A 21380-nucleotide genomic window follows, 5' to 3' on the forward strand; every position below is an offset into this window, starting at 1 on the left:
ATTGTTGAAGGAAAAACATACCCTAGAAAATCATTTAAAGTGGTTGTAAAAATGAATGCATCTCTTAAGAGTGTTGCAGACTCCTGTGAGAAACGCAGCAAGATGAGAAACTTTTGCAATAACAATAACAATAACAATAACAATAATAATGGGCAGTCCTAGTGATACACTACCCAGCTGGAATTACCAACTGGACATTGGCTGAATTTCCTAGACCGGAAAATGTGTAAACTTTTGAATATGCTCCACGCTCTACATCCACGAAGTGACATCGACAGATTGTACCTGCCAAGAAGAATAGGGGGCAGAGGGCTACTGCAAATCCACCAAACTGTAGAAGAAAAACGAAGTTTGAATGACTATGTGAATCAAAGTATAGAAAAATTGCTGCAGGCTGTGAAAACAGAGAGCATTATCAAAATAACAGATACAAAGGCAGAATATAAGGAAAAATGGCTGGATGACAGATTAAATAAATGGAAAACCAAAGCTTTGCATGGACAGCATTTGAAAAACATTGAAGGAAAATGTGATAACAACTTGACATGGGCATGGCTTAAGATGGGAACCATCAAGAAAGAAACAGAAGGCTTAATACTGGCTGTTCAAGAACAAGCACTACAAAATAATGCCATGAAAGCGAAGATACAAAAATCTACTGACAGTCTGACTTCCGGTGACGACACGACGCCGAAGACAGCCGTCTCCGGGCTGCCCGCTCCGCAGCTGTGTTTTTTCCATCGTAAATAGCGCCGATCAGCTGTTTAGATGGATTTGAAGCCCCCTCCTCAGGAGAAGAGGAGGGGGTGAGGCCCCAGGTAGGGGTTGAGCTCTCCGGGGCTGCCTGAGCTGAGAGTTTGGGCGGCTGAAGGATTGAGCCCCCCCGAAGCCTGGGTTGCTCCGAGCTGCGCAGCGTCTCTGCTCCGTGATTTTTGGAGCAGAGCCAGGCGTTAGCAACCACCCCTGCCAAAAGGAAATACTTTTGAGTATTAAGATGCAGGCAGAGCGATACAGGAGGTCAAGGTGATGTGGACTTTTAGCTTTACTCTCTAGCTCAATGGATTTTATAGCTTTAAAGTGAAAGTGCGCAATAAGTGAAAGTGGGGAAAGATGGCGGCCAAGACTTCTAAAGTTCTTCGGAGTGTGGGGTCTTCCCCGGTGCAACAGACCTCGTTGCAAGCTTTGCTTCCTCCTGCATTTCCTCCGGCACTGACGCTTAAGGAATTACAAGATGCCCTTGAAAAGCATTCACGGTTAATGTCTGATATGATGGATGAAAAGTTGAAAAAGCTGGAGGAGAAATTGGAGAAGAAGATGGAAGAGAAGTTTAGAGCAATGAGGGTAGACATGTTGTCTATGATTGAAAGTGTAGCTGAATGTGTGCAACAGCTGGGTGAAAAAGTGGAGGATCTCAGTCAAAAGAACTCTATATTAGAAGCAAAGGTATTAGAGGATGAAAATATAAGGGACAAAATGGACGGAGAATTGAGCCTTGTTCAGTACCAACAGATGCAGTATGCTATTAGAATTAGGGGTTTAAAGGAGAATTCTAAAGAAGATTTAAAGCAGCTGATCTCTGAGGCTTTGGAACCGGTATTGGGCCAGCCAGCATCTGAAATTGAGGGAAGTATGGATAAAATTTTTCGTGTAAATTCATGGATTGCAAGACAGAGGAAGTTACCCAGAGATGTGGTGGTCTATTTTACAAAGAGAGTAATTAGAGATGAAGTCATTCAAGCTGCTTATGATACTAAATTGGTAGTTGCTGAGCAAGAAGTTTTGGTTTTAAAAGAGATTCCTCCAAAGATTTTAAGGAGAAGGAAAGATTTTGCATTTCTTGTACAGGAACTTAAGAAATGTGATGTCAAGTTTAGATGGGAGATTCCAGTTGGACTGGTGGTGATGCACGAAGGTAAAAGACATCGTTTGGCTACTGTGGCTCAGGCACGTGATTTTTATAGCAATGTGTTAAAAGCAACCCCCCTATCACTTCTGGAAGCTGCAAAGGGATATGGCGAGGGAAAGCCTCAAGATGTTGCAGATAGACAGACAGAGGAGAACGGTGCTGGAGGAGATCAAGTTACAGCCTCATCGGTTGCTGCTGGAGAGCAGAGGATGACGCGTGCCGCCCTAAGACGAGCGAGACGAGAGCAAGAGCAAGATAAGCAGAAAGTTATGGAACCTCCAAAGCGTACTTATAGTGAAGCTGTGGGAAGGGCGCGGTCCAAAGAAGATACAGGGGTCATTTCAGACGTGCTCCAAAAGCTTTGGAGCGTCAAGATTGGTGACTAAATCTCTAATTTAGAATGTCAATGGATTAAATTCATCATAGAGGAGAAAGAAAGTTTTTCAATATTTAAAACAATTTAAGACTGATGCTATTTGTTTGCAAGAAACGTATATTAGGGTTATGGACTAAAAGTATTTATTGAATTTAAGATTGGAATGCAAGCTCCTAATCAATAACAAGTTGATTTTTCTTAACTTACTACATATAAAGGTTACTTAATTGGATTATAAATTTTTTAATTTTTTTTTATTTTATTTTTATTGGAGATTGGAATGGTGTCCTAGACGTATAGATGGATGATCTGGAACTGTGAGACATTTGGTGTGATATATGCAAGAACTATTTTTGATCATAGTTCAGTTTGGTTGGAGATTAATAAGGTTAATAGAGATAGGCGCTTTTGGCGCGTAATTGAGAATTTGTTTAGAATTTAGAGAAATGTGGGAGAATGTAAATAGTAGATGAAATTTTTTTTTTCTTTTTTGAAATTAATATGAATAAGGATTGGGATTAAGAAATTTTATTTAGTATTTGAGTAAAGTTCCTTTTCTGTTTTTTTTCTTTTTTTTCTTATCTGTAATAGTAATATTGTTTGTAATCATTTTACATGAGCTAGAGGGTGATAGAATTAATAGTTTATTGTGATAGCATATGGATGCTTATGTTTGTTTTTCTTTTTTATACCCTGTATTTAGCTCTGGGAAGTCGGGGGGGGAGGGGGGAGGAGGGAATGGGGGAGAGGGATAGGGAGGGTTAGATAGGGGTGGGGGAGGGGGGATTAAAGTTAAAATGTACTGTAAAACTTTTTAAATAAAAAAAAATCTACTGACAGTCCAAATTGCCGACTTTGCAATGACAAAGTTGAAACTGTTTCAGCAAAATCACGCAAACTGATTACAAACCTAGACATGACCGAGTTGCTAAACTAATCCATTGGGCATTGTGTAAAAAATATGACTTGCCTGTGTCCGAAAAGTCGTGGGAACATAAGGTGGAAAAAGTTGTTGAGAATGAGAGGGTGAAGATCTTGTGGGACTTCCAAATACAGACAGATCGTCATTTGGAACACAACACGCCAGATATCGCAGTCATAGAGAACCGAAGTGTACAGTTAATTGATATCGCTATACCAGGAGATGCCAGAGTCGAAGAAAAAGAACTGAAAAAAATTACGAAATACTGCAACCTGGCCATCGAAACTGCATGATTATGGATGAAACGTGTAACAGTGATAACCATTGTCATTGGGGCACTGGGAACTATGTCCAAAAACTTTGCAAAATACATCAAGAAATTGCAGCTTCCTGCAATAACTCCAGCAAAGCTACAAAAAACTGCACTACTCGGAACATCTTACATTTTAAGGAGATACCTGGTTGATACCTAGGATGCTGGCAACAACCCATGTCAACCATTAGTGCCAGTCACTTTGAGTGTTCAGTTGACTGAGTTTCACGTTTTATGAATAATTTTTTATACAAAAATTACATTTATTCACTGCCTGATTCTTAGTGATTATGAGCAGAGAGAAATTTTTTGAAGTACTTCTTTGTGGATGTATGAAAATGTTTGACAATTTCATTTTTCCCATTTGGAAGATACTCTTTTTTATATCTAATCAGAATATGAAATCACTTTGAGAACAAGAAGTGAAAAACTGTGTGAGGTATGAATTAGAACATGAGACATGTTGATTAATAATATTTGACAATTAGAAGTTTATTAAAGATGCACTGAACAACCACATTATTAAACATTTCAAAAATTGCAGCCCTAAGTATTTCCATGTTTTGGCTAGGCAGTCTGGACTATAATGAATACATGAATTAACTGAACCTACAATATAGAATTAATTTAATGAATCTCTCTATATATTCTACATACCAAACAAATTAAAAAAACCACCTTATTTTTTCCGCTGTGTTAATTTGTAGCTTGCATTATCTTCCTGCACACATTAGAGTCATGGAAAAAAATCTTCATCAGAGAATGCCTGCTAGGCAATATGCAAATCTTGCAAGTTAAGACGACAAACAACAAGGTAAAAGTGATGTTGAACAAGCTTTGCCCAAGTTTTGCTAGTGATACCACTATTGTGAAATCCAAGAACTGCTCATGGAATAGGTCTCTCTCAAGGGATGGATGTATTTCTCAAGCATATCCTGCAAGTAGAAGACACTATAAAATATTGCAGTGCAGATATTTATCTTTATGGCTTCAATCAAACTTCTCTTCTGGTCTTCCAGACCCTATGCTATTTATGTGAATTTGGCCAGTCATATGCTCTCTGTTAGACCTAAAAGGTGGCAATGGCAACCACATCACACAAACATTCCCAAAGAAACTGCATGGACTTGCCTATGTAGTTGCCAGAAATCTGAAAGTAACATTGATCAAGGGAAACTGTCTTATTTAAAACAGAAAATATTAAGTAAATTCCTTTTGTTAAAAAAGAAAGAAAGAAAAGAAAGAAAAGAAAGAAAAGAAAGAAAGAAAGAAAGAAAGAAAGAAAGAAAGAAAGAAAGAAAGAAAGAAAGAAAGAAAGAAAGAAAGAAAGAAAGAAAGAAAGAACTACGATTATGATCTGGTCAAAACTGAGAGGGTAGGAGATGAAGGTTGCAGAATTTGTCAAGAAATTTCTATCTTTCCATCCACCTTCTTAAAACTGATGTACAAGTGCCAAACAAGGGATTAAGTATCTTCTGATGACATTGACAGCCAAGTCAAGTCAGCCTAGTATTTATTGTTCAGTTAATAAAATAAAACTAAAATAATAAAAACTATCCAAGAATTTTTAATTACTTCAATACAATAACTGGTTAGAATAATCAGAAATATTGCTATTAGTAAGGATGTTGCCTCAAAAAGGGGATGAGGAAAACTTGGCTCATCAAAATGAACATATTAACAATTTCTCCCTGGACTAAGGAGCTTGCAGAGAAATCCAGGAAGCTGTTAATTTCTGTTATTGTTGGGTTTTGGGGTTGTTGTTTTTTTTTGGCAAGGTGCTTTTAGGATGTTTAATTTCAATAGTAAAGAAACAGCAAAGATACCTTATGCATAGAAATGGAAGAAGAAAATAATACCATAGTAGGACAGAGTAAAATAGGGAACGAAGTAAGGTGGGAGGGAAAAGAGAGGAAGAACATTTGGGTCTGGTCCTTGCTGGCAACTAAGTGCTATAGTAGCTGGATCTTATTTGATTCTCTTTTTGCCAGATAATTATTATATTTTTAAGGGGAGATGAATGAGTACAAGAAAAGCAAAAAAGATGTTAGGAGAACTATTTAAATAGGTAGGTACAAAAGCTAAGTGAATGGATGGATAAATAGATGAATAGATAAACAGAAAAGTGCAGGAAAAGGAAGAGGCCATGAAAATGAAACATGGGTAAAATGGTCAGAGAATGTTGGCTGGTGGCCCCCAGGGGGAGGGCCTTCTCTGTGGGTGCTCCGGCTTTATGGAACCAGCTGCCGGTCGAGCTCCGGACGGCACCGGACCTTCGCTCCTTCCGACGCGGTCTGAAGACCCATTTATTTGAACAAGCTGGCCTGGCCTGATGGGGGATGTTAGGGTTTTTAATGGGGTTTTATACTGTTATTGTTTTTATCTGGGCGATTATTTAATTCCTTTTAATTTTTGTATTCTCTATATGTGCCCTGTTCACCACCCTGAGTCCTTCGGGAGAAGGGCGGTATACAAATTTAATAAATAATAATAATAATAATAATAATAATAATATTTCTGAGAACAACAATCCTAGAGAATAGCAACCTGGAATGTCATGTAAACAGCTGGGCAATTCCACTAGTGATGTGGTTTACTGCAGAGAAGGACACTGTGTGAGTACCTGTCCTTCCATACAGCCACTCCTCTATACCAATTATAATTCCCAGACTCTCCCTTCCTTGCCCAGAGGATCTTTTCATCCATAATTTTATTTTAGTGCTGGCTGATCTTTGCTGAGTTTGTATTTATGGAATGATGTGAGTATTTTCCTAAGGGAGCAGCAGGGCTTAGGAATTATCTGTATGCAGGAGAGTTTCTGCCCCTGCATTGATTTCCTTGTTGGATCTTATTCAAATTATCAGGTTCTTTTAATGCTTCAGACAGTCAAGCAGTTGAATGGGGCTTGAAGCATCTTGGTAATTCATGAGAGATCTTTATTAGAAAATTATTAACATCAAGCAAGTGGTGCACAACTTGGAGCACTTGTCAATGACAGTTAATTTAGAAAAAGAAAAAGAAAACAAGAAAGTGAAAAGTTTCTGATGTTAGGGTTTCCTCCCAATTCAAGGTATAAAAAGAACAAGTTATTTAAAAAGTTCAAGATATAGAAAGAGCAAGTTTTACCAAAAGCAATGCTCTATATATCAGATGTTAATATGAAAAGAGAATAAAAAATCTGATTCTTGGTGGCCAGGCCCAACCTAAAAAGAATACAAACCATAATCTGCACATCATGGTGAAGTAGCTATATTAACTGGAACCTCAACCAATTGGGTGTCAAGATATACAAATCTGGAAATATGATTCCAGTACCTAAGACTAAGTCTTCGCCTGCTGAGGGTTTTTAAACATTGTTCATTCATACTTGATGGAAAATCATATTTCCATGGCTTGTGTCACTGGAGAGTTGGGTTGTTGCAATTGTTCGAAAATAGCCCTTAAAAAAACAAACTGAGAAGCATTATACTTTTGGTTAGATCCAGTATATGTATGCATGAACTCATGTTTTTATAAATGTCTGCCAGTGTAATTTTATTTTGCAAATTATTGTTTATGTCCTTAGTTTTTGGTGATGCATTTCCTTCTTTCGTTAGGCAGAAGTAGCCACCTGAAAGGGGAGGGGCCAACAGGTAAAACAATGTGCAAAAGACATTGCTAAAAGCATCAGTCCTTGACTTATCACATTATTGAGGAAAGGGTCATCTGCCTTTCAAGCGTGATTAATTGGAACTAAACAGGCTAGTTACATATTAGTTAGATCTATTAAAAACTGCAGGACTATTGTATCTCATCTATAAAATACTTCCTGTGCTGAGAGCTATAAAAGTGCTTACGAACACACAGTCTGGATTTGTATGAATTCCATACTCCATACAGCATCAAAATTAATGATTTTTGAAATCTAAATCTGCTTTTATTGTACCACAAGTATCCATGCTACCCAAAATGTCGTAACTCTAAAAATCTTTTATATCTTGGAAATACCTACCGGTATTCTTTCATCCAAACCTAATAACAAGATGCAACATACAATTTCAGATCAAGTAAAACCATTTATTCCTTTTTCCTTTGCATCTTGTATCGCTGTATATATGAATTGTTAATCAAATCTATATAACTGTACATAAATAAATAAATTGTGTAAAACAACAATTACAAACATTAAAAAACCCCATACTGATAAATATCCCTCAAACTCCAAAATGCAATCAAAAGTGGAGTCTAGCCAAATCTGCAGTTCCATGATGGTCCCAGGCCTGGTCACATAACCAGCTCTTGAGGGCCTTATGGAACGTCAGAAGGAGTGGGCCCAATCTACATTCAGGGATAGGAATGTGGGTGTGGGTGCTACAGCAGACAAACATGTCTCCTGGGGCCCACCAAATGTAGATCTCTAGCTGATGGTACTCACAGCATCATGTCTTCTTTGCAAGATCTGATGGGGCAGACTGATATAAATGAAGAAAGGCATGTGATAAAGATCTTTAAAGTTAAAACCAGCATGTTTAATTCATGTTTTTCCCCTAGACATACAGTACACACTTAAATATATTTTAGCCATTATTTAACAGGTAATTAGTTGTTAAAATAGAAACATCATTCTAGGCAGAATATTCATCTTTATCACAGAAATTCTCCTCAAATGTGACAATTGTAGTTTCTCCCATCTTAGTACCGGTATGTCCTTGATATAACTAAATTCCCCATGAAAATATATGGCTCTTTTATAAGTAAAATTATTATATAGTTTCAGAAAGTGCAAGTTAAGTAAATGTTCGTTAAAATGTTAACCAGATGACTTATTTCCATCTTGAATGTATAGATATTCAAAAAGCTATTTTTACAGTCCAAATACAGGAATAGAAACACACGTCTCATCCAATGTGGTTTGAGCATACTGGTTTCACACATCAGTGAACATATTATATGGTTTTCTTGGTTCTGATTGCCTGTGTTTTGTGAATTCAGCCATGGTGGTTGCTAAACCACAATCTTAAAATGCTCCCAAACTTAGGAAAACAAAAGCAACAATCCTAGGTTCAGTTATTTTTTTCAGGAGGGATGGATTGTAATTGACCAGAAGAGTGTCTTCATTCTTGAAAAAGAGACTGTTTTAACTCTGCCCACTACATCTTTATGGGTTCTTCCCAAATGTTCAGTGCAGCCTTAGTCACTAAAAGATTGCCCAATCCTACCCCAAGGAAATTTCTCTGCCTTTGTAAGAACTGTGTGGATTAGTTCTAAAAGTATTCTATCGTAGAAAAACACCCAAGGAAGCCCATGAGTTATAAATGTTGTATCTTTCTTGGAAGAAAAGCATAATCCAAGCATTAGAAATGCCTGGGTAAGATTTTGCCAATGGAAACTATTTTTTTAAAAAGTTCTTTATTTTTGCAACCACAGAGTAATTGCCTCTGGCTGTTTTATTTCACCTTGTTTTACCTTTCTCTATTGCCATATGGCAACATTAGCTGATAGTGACACATTTTAATTTAGAAACCAATTACCGGTACTAACAAAGTACAGAAATTTTGGAGGAGAAAATGCCCTGTGCTTCAAGATATATTTTTAAGAAAAAAACATGTCTTGCAGGTACATTGGGCGCACCTTTACTTTGTTAATTTTGTCACAGTACAATTTTGTGGTACTAATTTCTAAGCTGCAAAGGATGCTTCAGATGGCTTGGAGAGTGGTCGTGGGGTGATCTATTTCTCTCAGTTAGTATTTGAGGTGCTTCACATATTGAGGATTCAAATTTCATGATATTTAAAGCAGCCCTGTGAAATCAATGACATTAATGGAGGATTAATATATTCAATTGTTTTCACTGAAGTTTATTTAAATATGATTCATTAAAGCAAGATTCAACCAATTTCATTTTTATGATGTATATCTATGGGGGAAAAAAGTGGGCATCCAAAGCAGTATGAGTTGAGGCCAAGTGTACAAATGCAATTTCTATGTCTGAGTTTTATTGTGTAAGAAGCAGCTGTATAGCTATTTGATAGTGAACAGGGATGATGAGGATAAATTTGGTAGAAAGTATGTAATTTATATCTCCAAACACTGCCTGTGTTTTCAAAGGCTTCCATTCATATGGTCTTCTGAAAGGACCTTAAAACTGGGCTATGCTAGTTGGCTGGGAACCTGATGGGGACACACTATTTTGAAAGTGTTGAAGTGAGTGAGAGATAAAACCCACCCCTTTTATCTTTTTGTTTTCTGGGTTTTTATCTGTCATTTAATTTCTCTGGGTTATCTGTCATTCGATTTATAATTTTTATGGGATTGTAAGTCACCCAGGATTACTTTGGCTAGTGAGAAGGGTAGCATATAGAGTTAACAAACAAACAAGAAAATACACACAACATTGAAGGAAGAAAGATTAGTTAATCTATTCTGGCAAAATAATGAGGAGGATTCTAAAGTATCTTTTCTAAATAATAAATATTATTAAAAGTCATAAGCTTTCATGAGTTGCAGCTGAATTCATCAAATGCATCTCATGAACATTTATGCTTTTTAATAAAAGTAGTCAGGAAATATTCCTTATTCTACTCTCCATCTGCAGTGCAGATAGGAGTACCAGGGTAATGTAGGCTTTTAAAAGTTCCCTGTGGCTGTCATTTACATTGCAGAAAATAAAAACAACATTCATGTTATTGATGCTGTCCCTCCACTCTTAATGAATCTAAGATTCATTTTTGGAAGAATGTTCATCATGCAGATATGTTGGAAAACTGATCAACTTCCAGACATTTTTCCCTGTGACTTTCATGGTCTACCAATAGGCTCATGAAAAGAGAGGGATTTTTAGCCCATTAAAATTGAAAACAATAAATGGAAAAGATTGAATGCTGTCTTTTCCTTGGGTCATATGTGGATCCCTCAAAGCTAAAATACAACATCCAAAATCTTTCTAAAACTTGTTACATTTATTTGGGGGTTATTCATTTAACCTTCTAAACTCTTTAGAGGATCCTGTGGCCGTTCTAACCCAATGCCTAAATCTGACAAGATAAATATATAGGCGGTTATCCCATTAATTACTGTAACTCATTTAGTTAATTACACATTAAATTAAAACCTGTTTCTTCTGGCCCTGCTCACTTTCTTTTTATTTATTGGACTCATATAAATCTAGATACCCCCTATTAGGGGATGAATGATCTCCCCAGCTAAGCTAGTTCTGAAGCTGAAATAGGAGAGAGAAAAAAGATGGTTTAGAAGAAAAAAAATGTAATAAGAGGCAAATCTCTACTACCTTTTCATGAACGGAACCATAAAAACATACTTTTTTTTAAACAAGCAAGTCCTAGTAAATTTAATGAAGTGTCTTTTCATAGAAGCATTCAGAATTTTTGAGAACGAAACCTGTTTGCCAAGACTGTGCTTCCTCGCCAAAATATGTTTTTGTAGTTTTGTCTATAGAAAGGAGAACCAAATGTTTTTTTTAAATCCATATACTACTAAATCTCTTGGTTTTGTAGCATTAACTGGGGAAAAATATTTATCATCAGGTAACAGTTTTTGAACCAATGTACCTCAAATGGGTTAATTTACAGTAAGCACCCAAAATCTGGGACCTGTGACTTCTGGAGGAATGAAATTTGGGAAAAAATGTGGTTGCTTCAATGGTGGTGATCTGCCTCCACTTCAGCCCTACCAGGCTATTGCTGTAGACACGCGATGCTCATTTAAAACTTTTTATAACTGTTTTATAACAGTTATTTTCTCAGTCCGTCACTGGGTCCCATACCCAGCAGCAGTTAGCAAGAAAGGAACCCCTGTAATCTCTTTCTGGGCCATGGCACCCCCTGATTTGTGGGGCATCATTTATGCATCCCTACACACTCTCCCTGACCCCACCATCCTCTCACACCTTCCCTCTCCAAGTGGTATCACTTGTGCACTCCCACATATCCTCCCCAGCTAGGTTGCCCCAGATGCCTTTTTTTTGCTCCTTGTGTTTCTCTATTTAGATAAAGAAATATTTCTGAAACAATGACCCAACAGGGAATGGATTTTCTAGTTTATTTTAAAAATGAGACAGGTACAACCCTAACAATGAAAAGTTATGAGGAAATAAACCACCTAAATGTATTACCTTGATTAAAATATACTAAATGTGACAAAAGAAAAAAAAAGAAGACTACTTGTCAAAAAGAAAGAAATTATCCATGTAACATCTATTGGTGCCAATGCAATTCAATATTTCTTAACACACGACCCACTGATCCTCCAAATTTGGATAGTTCAATTCTTTATTCCACAATTCATTTTTATAACTAATGTTTTACTTTTATTTTTAAGATGTTCTTGATAAAATTGGATTTTTGGTTTCTCTTCAAGCACTCCATCACTGTAGGAACCTAAAACTGCAGCTCTCTTAGAAGTTGTTGAAGCATCTGGACTATTCATCATGTGTTTTAGTTGCATATATTGTCAAGTGAATTTTGTGAATAAATCAGAATGCAGCCTCTCAATATCTTTAAAACAGTTATTTAAATTAACTTATTTAAAGTATTGATCCAATGGCTCACCTGGGGACTCCAATAAAACATGTTCCCTACTGTTTTCAAAGAGTTATTTCAGTGTTAATTTCTCACGTGACTCAGGTTCAAAACATAATCACTTACCTATTTAATAACCAAATGTGCTTGGCAGTTTTCAAGATTAGAGACAAAGATCCCCGTTTAATATACCTGGACTTGAAAACTTGCCAATATTTGAGAGGTGTTATATGCTTAGCCTCCAAATGAGCCCCCCAAAGGGAAAACTCATAAAAGACTATCTTACCTACTATAGCAAAATAAAATCAAGATGAAATCAACACAAATAATCCCTAATAATAGTGGAATATATATATTTTGCAATAGGCTGTAATTATTTCTTTCCCTTGAATATTTTATAATAATGCTATTTTATGATACTTTTCAGTGTGGAGCAAAGAGAATGATTCATTTGATATTGTGGCTGATGTTTTTGAGAAAGAAATGTGCTGACACCATGCAAGAGCTGAGTGTAGCTGAGATTTCTGAAGGCAAATTTGCCTTAAGAATAATTTTCTTTGGCTAGGGAAAGCCAAAGCCAGATGAGCCAGCCTTATGGAAGACAAAGTAACACCCTTATGGCAACACCCACATTGCAGAAAGTATAAATAGATACCTGGGTATATGTCAGCATTTGCAGTCTATCTTTGCATCAAGCTGTGCATCTTTGGCTTTATTATTTTTTTCTGGCTCCTTGCTCTTGCTTCTAAAATTCATTTGATATGAGTTGCAGGTCCAAACAGACTATGATGTACACCAAGGGGAGAAGCTCCAGTAGTAGCTGTGGTGGAATAAGGGTAGTTTCAGGGAGAGGTGCCTCCTCTGTTGTAAGTAGTGTTGGAGGTGGTGTATCTGGGAGGAGCTTTTCCAGTGGAGTCTCTTATGGAGGGGCAAATTGCACTGATGGTGGCTTTGGAGGAAATATGATAGGGAGCTACGTGTATGGTTCTGGGGGCAGTTTCCGCTTTGGTGGTGGCTTTGGCATTGGCAATGAACCCCCCTTGATCTCCTGTGACGAGAAGATGACCATGCAGAATCTCAATGACCGCCTGGCCTCTTACTTGGAGAAAGTGAGAAATCTTGAGGAGGAGAATGCTGAGCTTGAAGCCCGAATTAGGCAGTGGTATGACCAACAAGGCCCACCATCTGAGCTAAAGGATTATAGCTCTTATTATCAACAAATTGAAGAGTTAAAGAATCAGGTATGAAAATTGTTCCTATACATTGTTCCTATACATATTACTAATCATTCTAGGCATGCTATATATAGGTTAGGCCTTGATGCTTTGGGATTTAATAGAGAAATGTATGTTACATTAACTAGGAACAGAATGGCTATTCGAAAAAGGAGATGGTTATAGTTAGCAGTAGGGTTGGGAAATACTATTTGGGAAATGGTTCTTGCCAAAGCTAGAGAGCGAGAGCCATCAAGGATTAGATGAATGAAGAAAATCATGGCTGAGAGAGGAAAGCATGAAATAAGTGCATCCCGTGCATCCCTTCTAGGTAGGGAACAGACTGAGACTGGAAATTAAAATTAAAGGCTAAATTTGAAGTACAATGTTGTGACAACTAAGAAGTAGTAGGTGGCAAAATTCAAATAATATTATTCTTTCCCTATTTCAGATTGTTTGTGCCACCGTGGATAATAGTAAGCTTGTCCTGGATATTGATAATAACCGCATGACTGCTGATGACTTCAGGTTGAAGTAAGTGTCATTTGAATCACATAATAACCATTACAAAAATTACAAAAGGCCACACAGCTTGGAACCGCACACATCCTATGCCGGTGCATAAAGACATTCTAGATTGTTGGGAAAATTGGATATGTATAAAGACCAATACCTGCTAAAGAACTGACAGCTGTGATTTCACATTATTGTGTATATAATAATAATTTATTAAGCTTGTATGACACATGACTCTTGCAATACTAGCCGGCTCACAACAATCCCACAAGGAAAGTACCAATAAAAATACCGATAAAATATAAAAACCAAAGCTAAAACATGAAACAAGTGCCTTTTAAAATTTCCTTTTCCATAATGGGGTAACTATCACATAGTCCACAAATGAACACTCCACTGCAGAACAGCACAATGAAGTTAAAGAGGGAATCCTTTTCATACAAGTCTACTCCAGAAGAATAGATTTTACTAATGATCCTTATGGATCTAACAGTGCTTTTTCTCCCCCTTCCTTAACTATGATGCAGGTATGAAACTGAATTGGCTCTTTGCCAAAATGTGGAAGCTGATATCAATGGATTGCGCCAGGTCCTGGATCAACTGACTCTCTGTAGATCTGATTTGGAGGCACAACTTGAATCCCTCCGGGAAGAGTTGTGCTGTATCAAGAAGAACCATGAAGAGGTGAGTTTCCCTTCTCCATGTTACCTATATTGCTATTATTCCTGCTATGAGTGGGACTGGGGGAAAAAAATCCTTAACTTCTGACTGAGCATCCGCATTCTTTTGAACTTCATTTGCAGGAAATTAAGAGTCTGAAGAGTCAGACTTCTGGTGATGTTAGTGTGGAAGTTAATTCTTCTCCAGGTCCAGATCTGAAGAAGGTTCTGGAAGAAATGAGATGTCAGTATGAAACCATGATTGAGAACAACCGCAAAGAAGTTGAACAGTGGTATGAACGCAAGGTATGTTGTTTCTAAATACAGTAAAATTGAGTTCACAGAGTCATCTTTATACTGTAACAGCTGACAATCTGAGCAGTTGCTTATGCAGTTCTGGGGGGAAAGCACCACTTAAAGAGGAAGACTGATTTTCTTAACATTTACATGTTCTATTTTCAGTGTAATAAATGCACATTGAAGTAATGCCACATAGCCATTAGGAAAAGACTGGACCAAGTAAGCTATGTTCAGGACTTTGTTGTTGAGGGGCAACCTCAAGACTATTTGCTCTCTTTCCAGATTTGAATTGAACACCTCTTCCTACAGCATATTTATAAGTAGGATATATGCTTTCCTTATTATTAAGGGGCAGTTCTGAGGTGAAATCTGGCTCTTTAGGGGTAAAAGTTTCTCAGCTTTTCCCCCTGTTTATATTGTGAAATGTTTATAGAGACAATGAGAGAGAATAAGCAAGATAATCCTATTTCACTCATCCTGGGATGCTGCACTATTTTGGTCTATCACAACTCTCCCATTTAGAAGTCCACAACCGTTTTGGTTAATGACTGAACTTCATTATACTTATAAAAACATTTTTGGCTTTCAAAGACTGCAGAGGGGATGACGAGCCCATCATGAGGAGCAGATTCAACATTTTGAGTGTGTTTTGGGAATAGTGTTTGCGGCATATTTTCAGCTACTTTCAGAAAACTCCAGGTTTGTGTTAGGCCTACCAGAGAGTAAAAGGATCTATCCTCATATATGGTCACTCAACTAGAATGGGAAAAGCCAGACCAGAATATCATGCCTACCTTTGGCAGTGCCTTTTATGTTTAATAAGGACAAATCCAAGCTGTAAATGAAACAAAAATGCAATACATGATGATCATAGTACAGGAGGGCTGGCCATGTAAAGAAAGATCTTCAGAATATTCCTTATGTAATTAGTGGTGAAATCATGAATATAAGTAAATGCATTTATTCATGAGAGCTGCTAAATTTAATGACACAAAATAAATATGGAAATCCTCTATTTAATTTTCTACTTGCCGGCTTGGCACAGTGGTTAAGGTCCTGGACTCAAAACTAAAAATCCATACATTGCAGTCTCCACTTGGGCATGAAAGATTTTTGGGTGATTTGAGCCAATTATAATTTATCAGCTCAATTAATGTCATGTGATTGTTGTGATTGGGGAAATAGGTAATGGCAGCATACATAACTTATGCTACTATGTTGTACAAAATAAAGATGGGGTATCATAATCAACACTAGCACTCTCATATCATGCTATTGTCCTTACTATAAATATAAGTAACCCTATTTTAGTAATTAAAATGTATTGTTCCCCAGCATACTTTAAAAATAAAAAAACACTTAGAGCATGCCCTTATTCTCTTCCTTAAAAATATTTCCCTTACCAATATTTTAATGCTTCCAAGGTTCAAACTCATCTTGATGTCAATAGTTTCCTCAGTAAAGAAACTGTTTCTTAATTTCCCCATCTTATTTTTTAATGCCTTTTCAGATGGAAGAAGTGAATCAGGAGGTCTGTATCAGTAGCAAAGAAGTTGAGGATTGCAACAATCAAGTTGTTGACCTGAAACGTCAGCTGCAAGCCTTAGAAATAGAGTTGCAGGCTCAGCTTTGCTTGGTAAGCATCTCTCTTATTTAAACAATAGACTTTAATTTCTGATCTGCCTCTTCCATGAATTATTTATTAATTATAGCAAGTATAAGGTTCATACTGATAGAAAAGAAAGATTTTTAATACTTTCTCTACAGTATCAAAGATTGCAACTCTAGAAGACTACTATTTTAGCTAAACATGCAGATCTGTAGGGCCAGTCAACTCATGAGACAATTTTACAAGATGATGACTATTCCTGGGCCAGAACTAAACCAAAGGGTTGGTTAAAGGCAATAAGTACAGGGTAGATAGAAGCAAAGAAAGAGGTAGACCAAGAGTTGGGGAACCTGCAACAAAGGGTATATCAGAAGTAAGTGATGGGATGTGGAAGGAAAATATTTCTTGCTACGCTGTAAGTTATTCATCATAGCATTTGTATATATGTAATTGCCAATGACTTCTGCAAAGGGCATTTCATCTCTTCACATATACAAAAATAAAAGCATTATTTGTGAAGTGCCAGAGATTATCCTTTTTTGGGGGGGGGGGGGAATGTAGCCTGTAGGATACATTCTTGAATTTTTTTAGCCTTGATTTTCTATTGGTAACTTTCACTTTTTAACTTCTTAAGAGGGAATCACTCCAAGACTCCTTGGGTGAGACTGAATGCCGCTACAATACCCACCTGGCTGAAATACAGAACCAGATCTCTTGTGTGGAACAGCAGCTAGCAGAGTTGAGGGCAGAGATGGAGTGTCAGAATCGAGAATACAGAGAACTTCTAGATGTCAAGTGTCGCTTGGAACAGGAGATCCAGACCTACCGCTCCCTTTTAGAGGAAGGGCAGCAAGACATTAGGTAGGTAGATCATGATAAACTTAAACATTTTAGATTTCCTGCTATTTTTTTTCTTTCCTACTAGCTCCATAACTCTTCTGAGGTGTGCCATTACACTAAGGGAAGCAGCTACCTTCAACAGTGAGCCTAGCGTGTAACTGTAATTTATTTAAATTTATTTTTATTTTACTTCCAGAGAAGTGTAAGTGAGATTTTATTCCGTATGTATTAGACCAATTTCTAGCCTTTACTTATCATGGACTTTCTGTGGACAGAGGAACCATTTGCTGCCTGCAAGGCTAGATCTGTTGAAGATAAAGCAACTAACCTAAACTGTGAAGCATACATTTGCTCATGGTCATATTTTTAAAGGGTTAATATATGGATGCCTCAAACGAGATGGTTTTCTTTTAATTTTAGGAAGTATAAAATCTCAAACTGTTCAAAAGTTTTGAAAATCAATACTGTAGGTTAATTATCAAATACAAAAGACTCAATTTTCTGGCAAACCCTATCAGTTTCTCAAGAAGATGATGATTCTAGTTTATTAGATTAATTTGCCCTCCCAGTCTCTAGCCTTCAGCATCTGCCTCTACATATGCATAACACACAAGAGGATGCCTAAAAATGCACAGGGTATGTTGTCTTTACATTATAGTGTCACTACATGATAACTAACAATTAAAATGGAACTGTCTAATGTATATATTAGCTACTTCAGAATATGTTTGAGTTCTGTATTCGTTGGGAATTTGTAGAAGCATAGGGTTGTCATATGTGCAGCCTGGCCATCCTGGGAGAAAGGATGCTGGACTAGATAAATGTTTGGGCTAATTTAGTAGATCTCTTCTGCTCATATAAATTCACCCGAGGAATCCTCTGTTCTCATTCTTCTCCTGCCCTGCAATCATATACCATAGAAAGAGCAGGAATAATTTCATTTAATGCTATTAATATATATTTAATAATTGTTTTGATCTCATTCAAGGGTATTTCCCTCTTTTTTTTCCAACATTAGCAGCAGCTCTTCTGGAGGTGGACTTTCCAAACATTCAGGAGGAGTTAAACTCCACTCTCATTCTTACAGTACCTGTAGTCCAGGCCAGGCTTCGGAGCTGAAAGGTAAGGGAGAAATCAATGTCCCTATATTAAAGATGGAAACTAATCCTTAAAATAAACAAACATTTTGGTATATATATGCAAAATTGAAAAATGAACCTTTTTTGGAAAGGGAATACAAACTATTTTAGCTTAGCTTTGACCTTTCCAAATCTTGTATTGTCTCTACAATCTTGTATTCTACAATCATTTTTATTTCATTAATGTTTTTAGACTGATATCCAGACCTGTTCCTTTAAGTCCCTGGACCATGCAGCCATAGATTAAACACTGTGGCTCTGTTTCTCACTTACTGAGATTTATTAAGATTGTTCTGTCTCAACTGTATCTGAATTTGTTCTGAGTGAACATGTAACAGACTTAGCAATGTGCAGGGCTTTTTTTCTCATAGAACGCTCAGAACGGAGTTCTGGCACCTTTTTTGGATGGAACCTTGTAGGGTAGGCAAGGCGGGTTGTATGACATGTGTGAGTTCCGGCACCTTTTTCTTTTACAAAAAAAGCACTGGCAATGTGTAAATACTCGTTCCAGTTCCTTATTTTAAGGTGCATTTATACTTCCAAAATGAAAATCAATCAGATTAATAAATCAGTCATCTAGCTTGTATCCTCTGATATCTTTTGTTTCATAATTCAGGAAGGATTTCTTAATTACTTTCTCAACATCTTCCATGTTAAAAGGGCAGGCCATATTTATTAATTTGAGATGTTTTCATTTCTACTTACAAAGTTTCCTCTTTTTTTCTTTCTTTTCTCTAGGATACAGCAGATGAATGAACAATAAGATTTTCAACTAATAAAGGCTTCGCAACTCTATTCTATACTGCACACTGGTTCATATCAGTTAGCAAAAGAGGAATCTTCCCTCTAGCTATTGAAACACTGTTCATAGCAAATATCTATCAGTGGGATGTCTTTTAACTAGCAGATTTACCCATCTCTCAAGCTTAGATATGACCATTAACATGTGCATTTCTTAATTTCTGTGGTGTGGCTCTTGGATGTTCCGCTGAAAATGGGTTTTCAATAAAACTGGGCTTCTAGCAAATGCAAATCAAATTTATGCCTCTGTGTCATGAACTTATAGATAAGAAGTCCTGTGTTTTGTCCTTTCTGAAACAGGTTCCTGTATAATTATTAAAACAGCAAAACATGGTCAATGAAAGTTATTTAAATATTAGAATATATGCCAGTATTTGTTATTTATTCCTTCTAGAACAGGAGTAGGCAACTTTGGCTCTTTTATGACCCGTGGACTTCAACTCCCAGAATTCCTGAGCCAGCTGGGTCAGGAATTCTGGGAGTTGAAGTCCACGAGTCATAAAAGAGCCAAGGTTGCCTACCCCTGTTCTAGAAAAAAAAGATAAAAGCAAGGCTACTGAATAGCTAATCATTGGGGCCAGATACCCATGGACAGCTTTTAGGGCACCAAATATATATTCCAAGAGAGCTTAGTAACAATATTTATTTTATGTATGCATTACACAAATTTATATAGCTTCCCTACTCATACCTTACATCTAAAAATCCATCATGTAATAAAAATCCTTAAAAGCCCCACATTCCACTCAACATGGCAACAGCAACACAATCAAATCAATCGATCAGCTCCATCTTCATTTGTGTTTCCTAGGACTAATGACAAACCCATGTTTTTAGGATCTTTTGGGAAGGCAAAAAGGAGGTGGTCAACCATATCTTAGGGGGAATGAGGAAGTCTCATCGTGCCACCAGATGTACTTCCCTAATCGATGGGACCCATAAACCTGCACTGCCTTCCTGTCTTGGTGGGCCAAGTGGATATAATAGGAGACAAGCGGTCCTTCAAATAGCCTGACTTTCTTATAAAATATAGCACTACACACTGAAGATATATTGGACGCATTATGAAAAATTTAGTTAGAGATTCACCTGGAGGCCCTGTGTAAAGCTCCCAAGACTAAAGAGGTAAACAGCTCAAGACTACTATGTTCCATGGAACCCTCAGTTTACTTTCAAGATCTCTCTGCAAGGAATCAGAGTTCTGGTAAAGACCTAACTCAATTTTTTGTGCAGCCTGCTGTTTTGAACAAGAAACAAGTTTCAATAAGCTTTTTTTAAAAAGAAAACAAGGGGGGGGGGAAAGGCGATGCAAAAGAATCGCAAGGCATTCTCACCCTGTAGTACAACAAAGGAAAAGCATCCAGCCTTTTGGTTTGTGGTTTCTGCCATCATGTAATCAGAACCTCTCATACACTCACTTCTGGATTTGATCCCACACTTAACAATGAGTTCTCTCATGAAAACATCATTGGAAAAAAAAACACAAACCCTTTCTATTATAAAGCCCAGGTGTCTTCTTTATCGGTCATTTCTGAGGGGAATGTCATTCTATATTTTGGTGACATTTCCTTATTCTAATAATTAGAACTGGAAGATGCCCTGGCTGCTTTGATAAAAATACAGACATTACTTTGTTTTATGGCTCAACTTCCTACTTTAAACATGGCTACATAAACAACATATGCCATCAGAAAGTCATGCAAGAAATCCAAGGCCTGTTAATTCTTGTTACAGAATACAAGATGTGGAATAACAGATATAAGTTACAGGAACTTAGATTATTTTTAAATGTTAGAGAAATGATCTTCCTAGCTATAATTTTGACAAAGAGGGAGTCAATCTCTCCTTTATTAGATATGTTTATGTGAGGATTAGACGGCTGTTTGTGTGGGTTGCTTTAATTGGGATTCCTGTACTTGGCAGGAGTGTTTAGACCAGAGGTGTCAAACTCAATTTCATTGAGGGCCGCATCAGCATTGCGGCTGCCCTCAGGGGGCCGGGTGAGTATGGCCAGGGTGGGCGTGGTCTACTGGGTGGGCGTGGCTAGAGTGTGTATGGCCTACTGGGTGGGCATGGCCAGCTCTACATCGTTCACATCAAGGGTGCCTATGGGGGCCTGGGCAGGAGTGGGAGAGATCTGAGGGTCTCTGGCAGAAGGAGGGTCTCTGGGCCAGGGCCAAGGCAGTGGGGGCCGTTCCCTCATTGTTTCCAGGTTGGCTTAGCGGGCCACATGAAACCACTTTGCGGGCCAGATCTGGCCCCCGGGCCT

The 21380-nt window shown here is 37.4% G+C and overlaps 1 protein-coding gene across 1 annotated transcript in view; it reads left to right on the forward strand.

Annotated features, from left to right (window-relative positions):
• LOC308678955 (uncharacterized protein) overlaps positions 1–19062 on the forward strand; it is a gene marked incomplete at both ends in the record, with an annotated part of 33328 nt that extends 14266 nt beyond the window's left edge. Inside the window, 8 exons of the mRNA XM_081346186.1 lie at positions 12788–13274; positions 13699–13781; positions 14291–14447; positions 14567–14728; positions 16233–16358; positions 16966–17192; positions 18190–18293; positions 19049–19062. Coding sequence (XP_081202312.1) covers positions 12788–13274; positions 13699–13781; positions 14291–14447; positions 14567–14728; positions 16233–16358; positions 16966–17192; positions 18190–18293; positions 19049–19062 — 1360 coding nt within the window. The remainder of the gene's footprint in view (positions 1–12787; positions 13275–13698; positions 13782–14290; positions 14448–14566; positions 14729–16232; positions 16359–16965; positions 17193–18189; positions 18294–19048) is intronic.
• Between the last annotated feature and the right edge of the window lie 2318 nt (positions 19063–21380).

The sequence above is a fragment of the Vipera berus genome, assembly GCF_964194415.1.
Source record: "Vipera berus genome assembly, chromosome: Z".
Lineage (NCBI taxonomy): Eukaryota > Metazoa > Chordata > Lepidosauria > Squamata > Viperidae > Vipera > Vipera berus.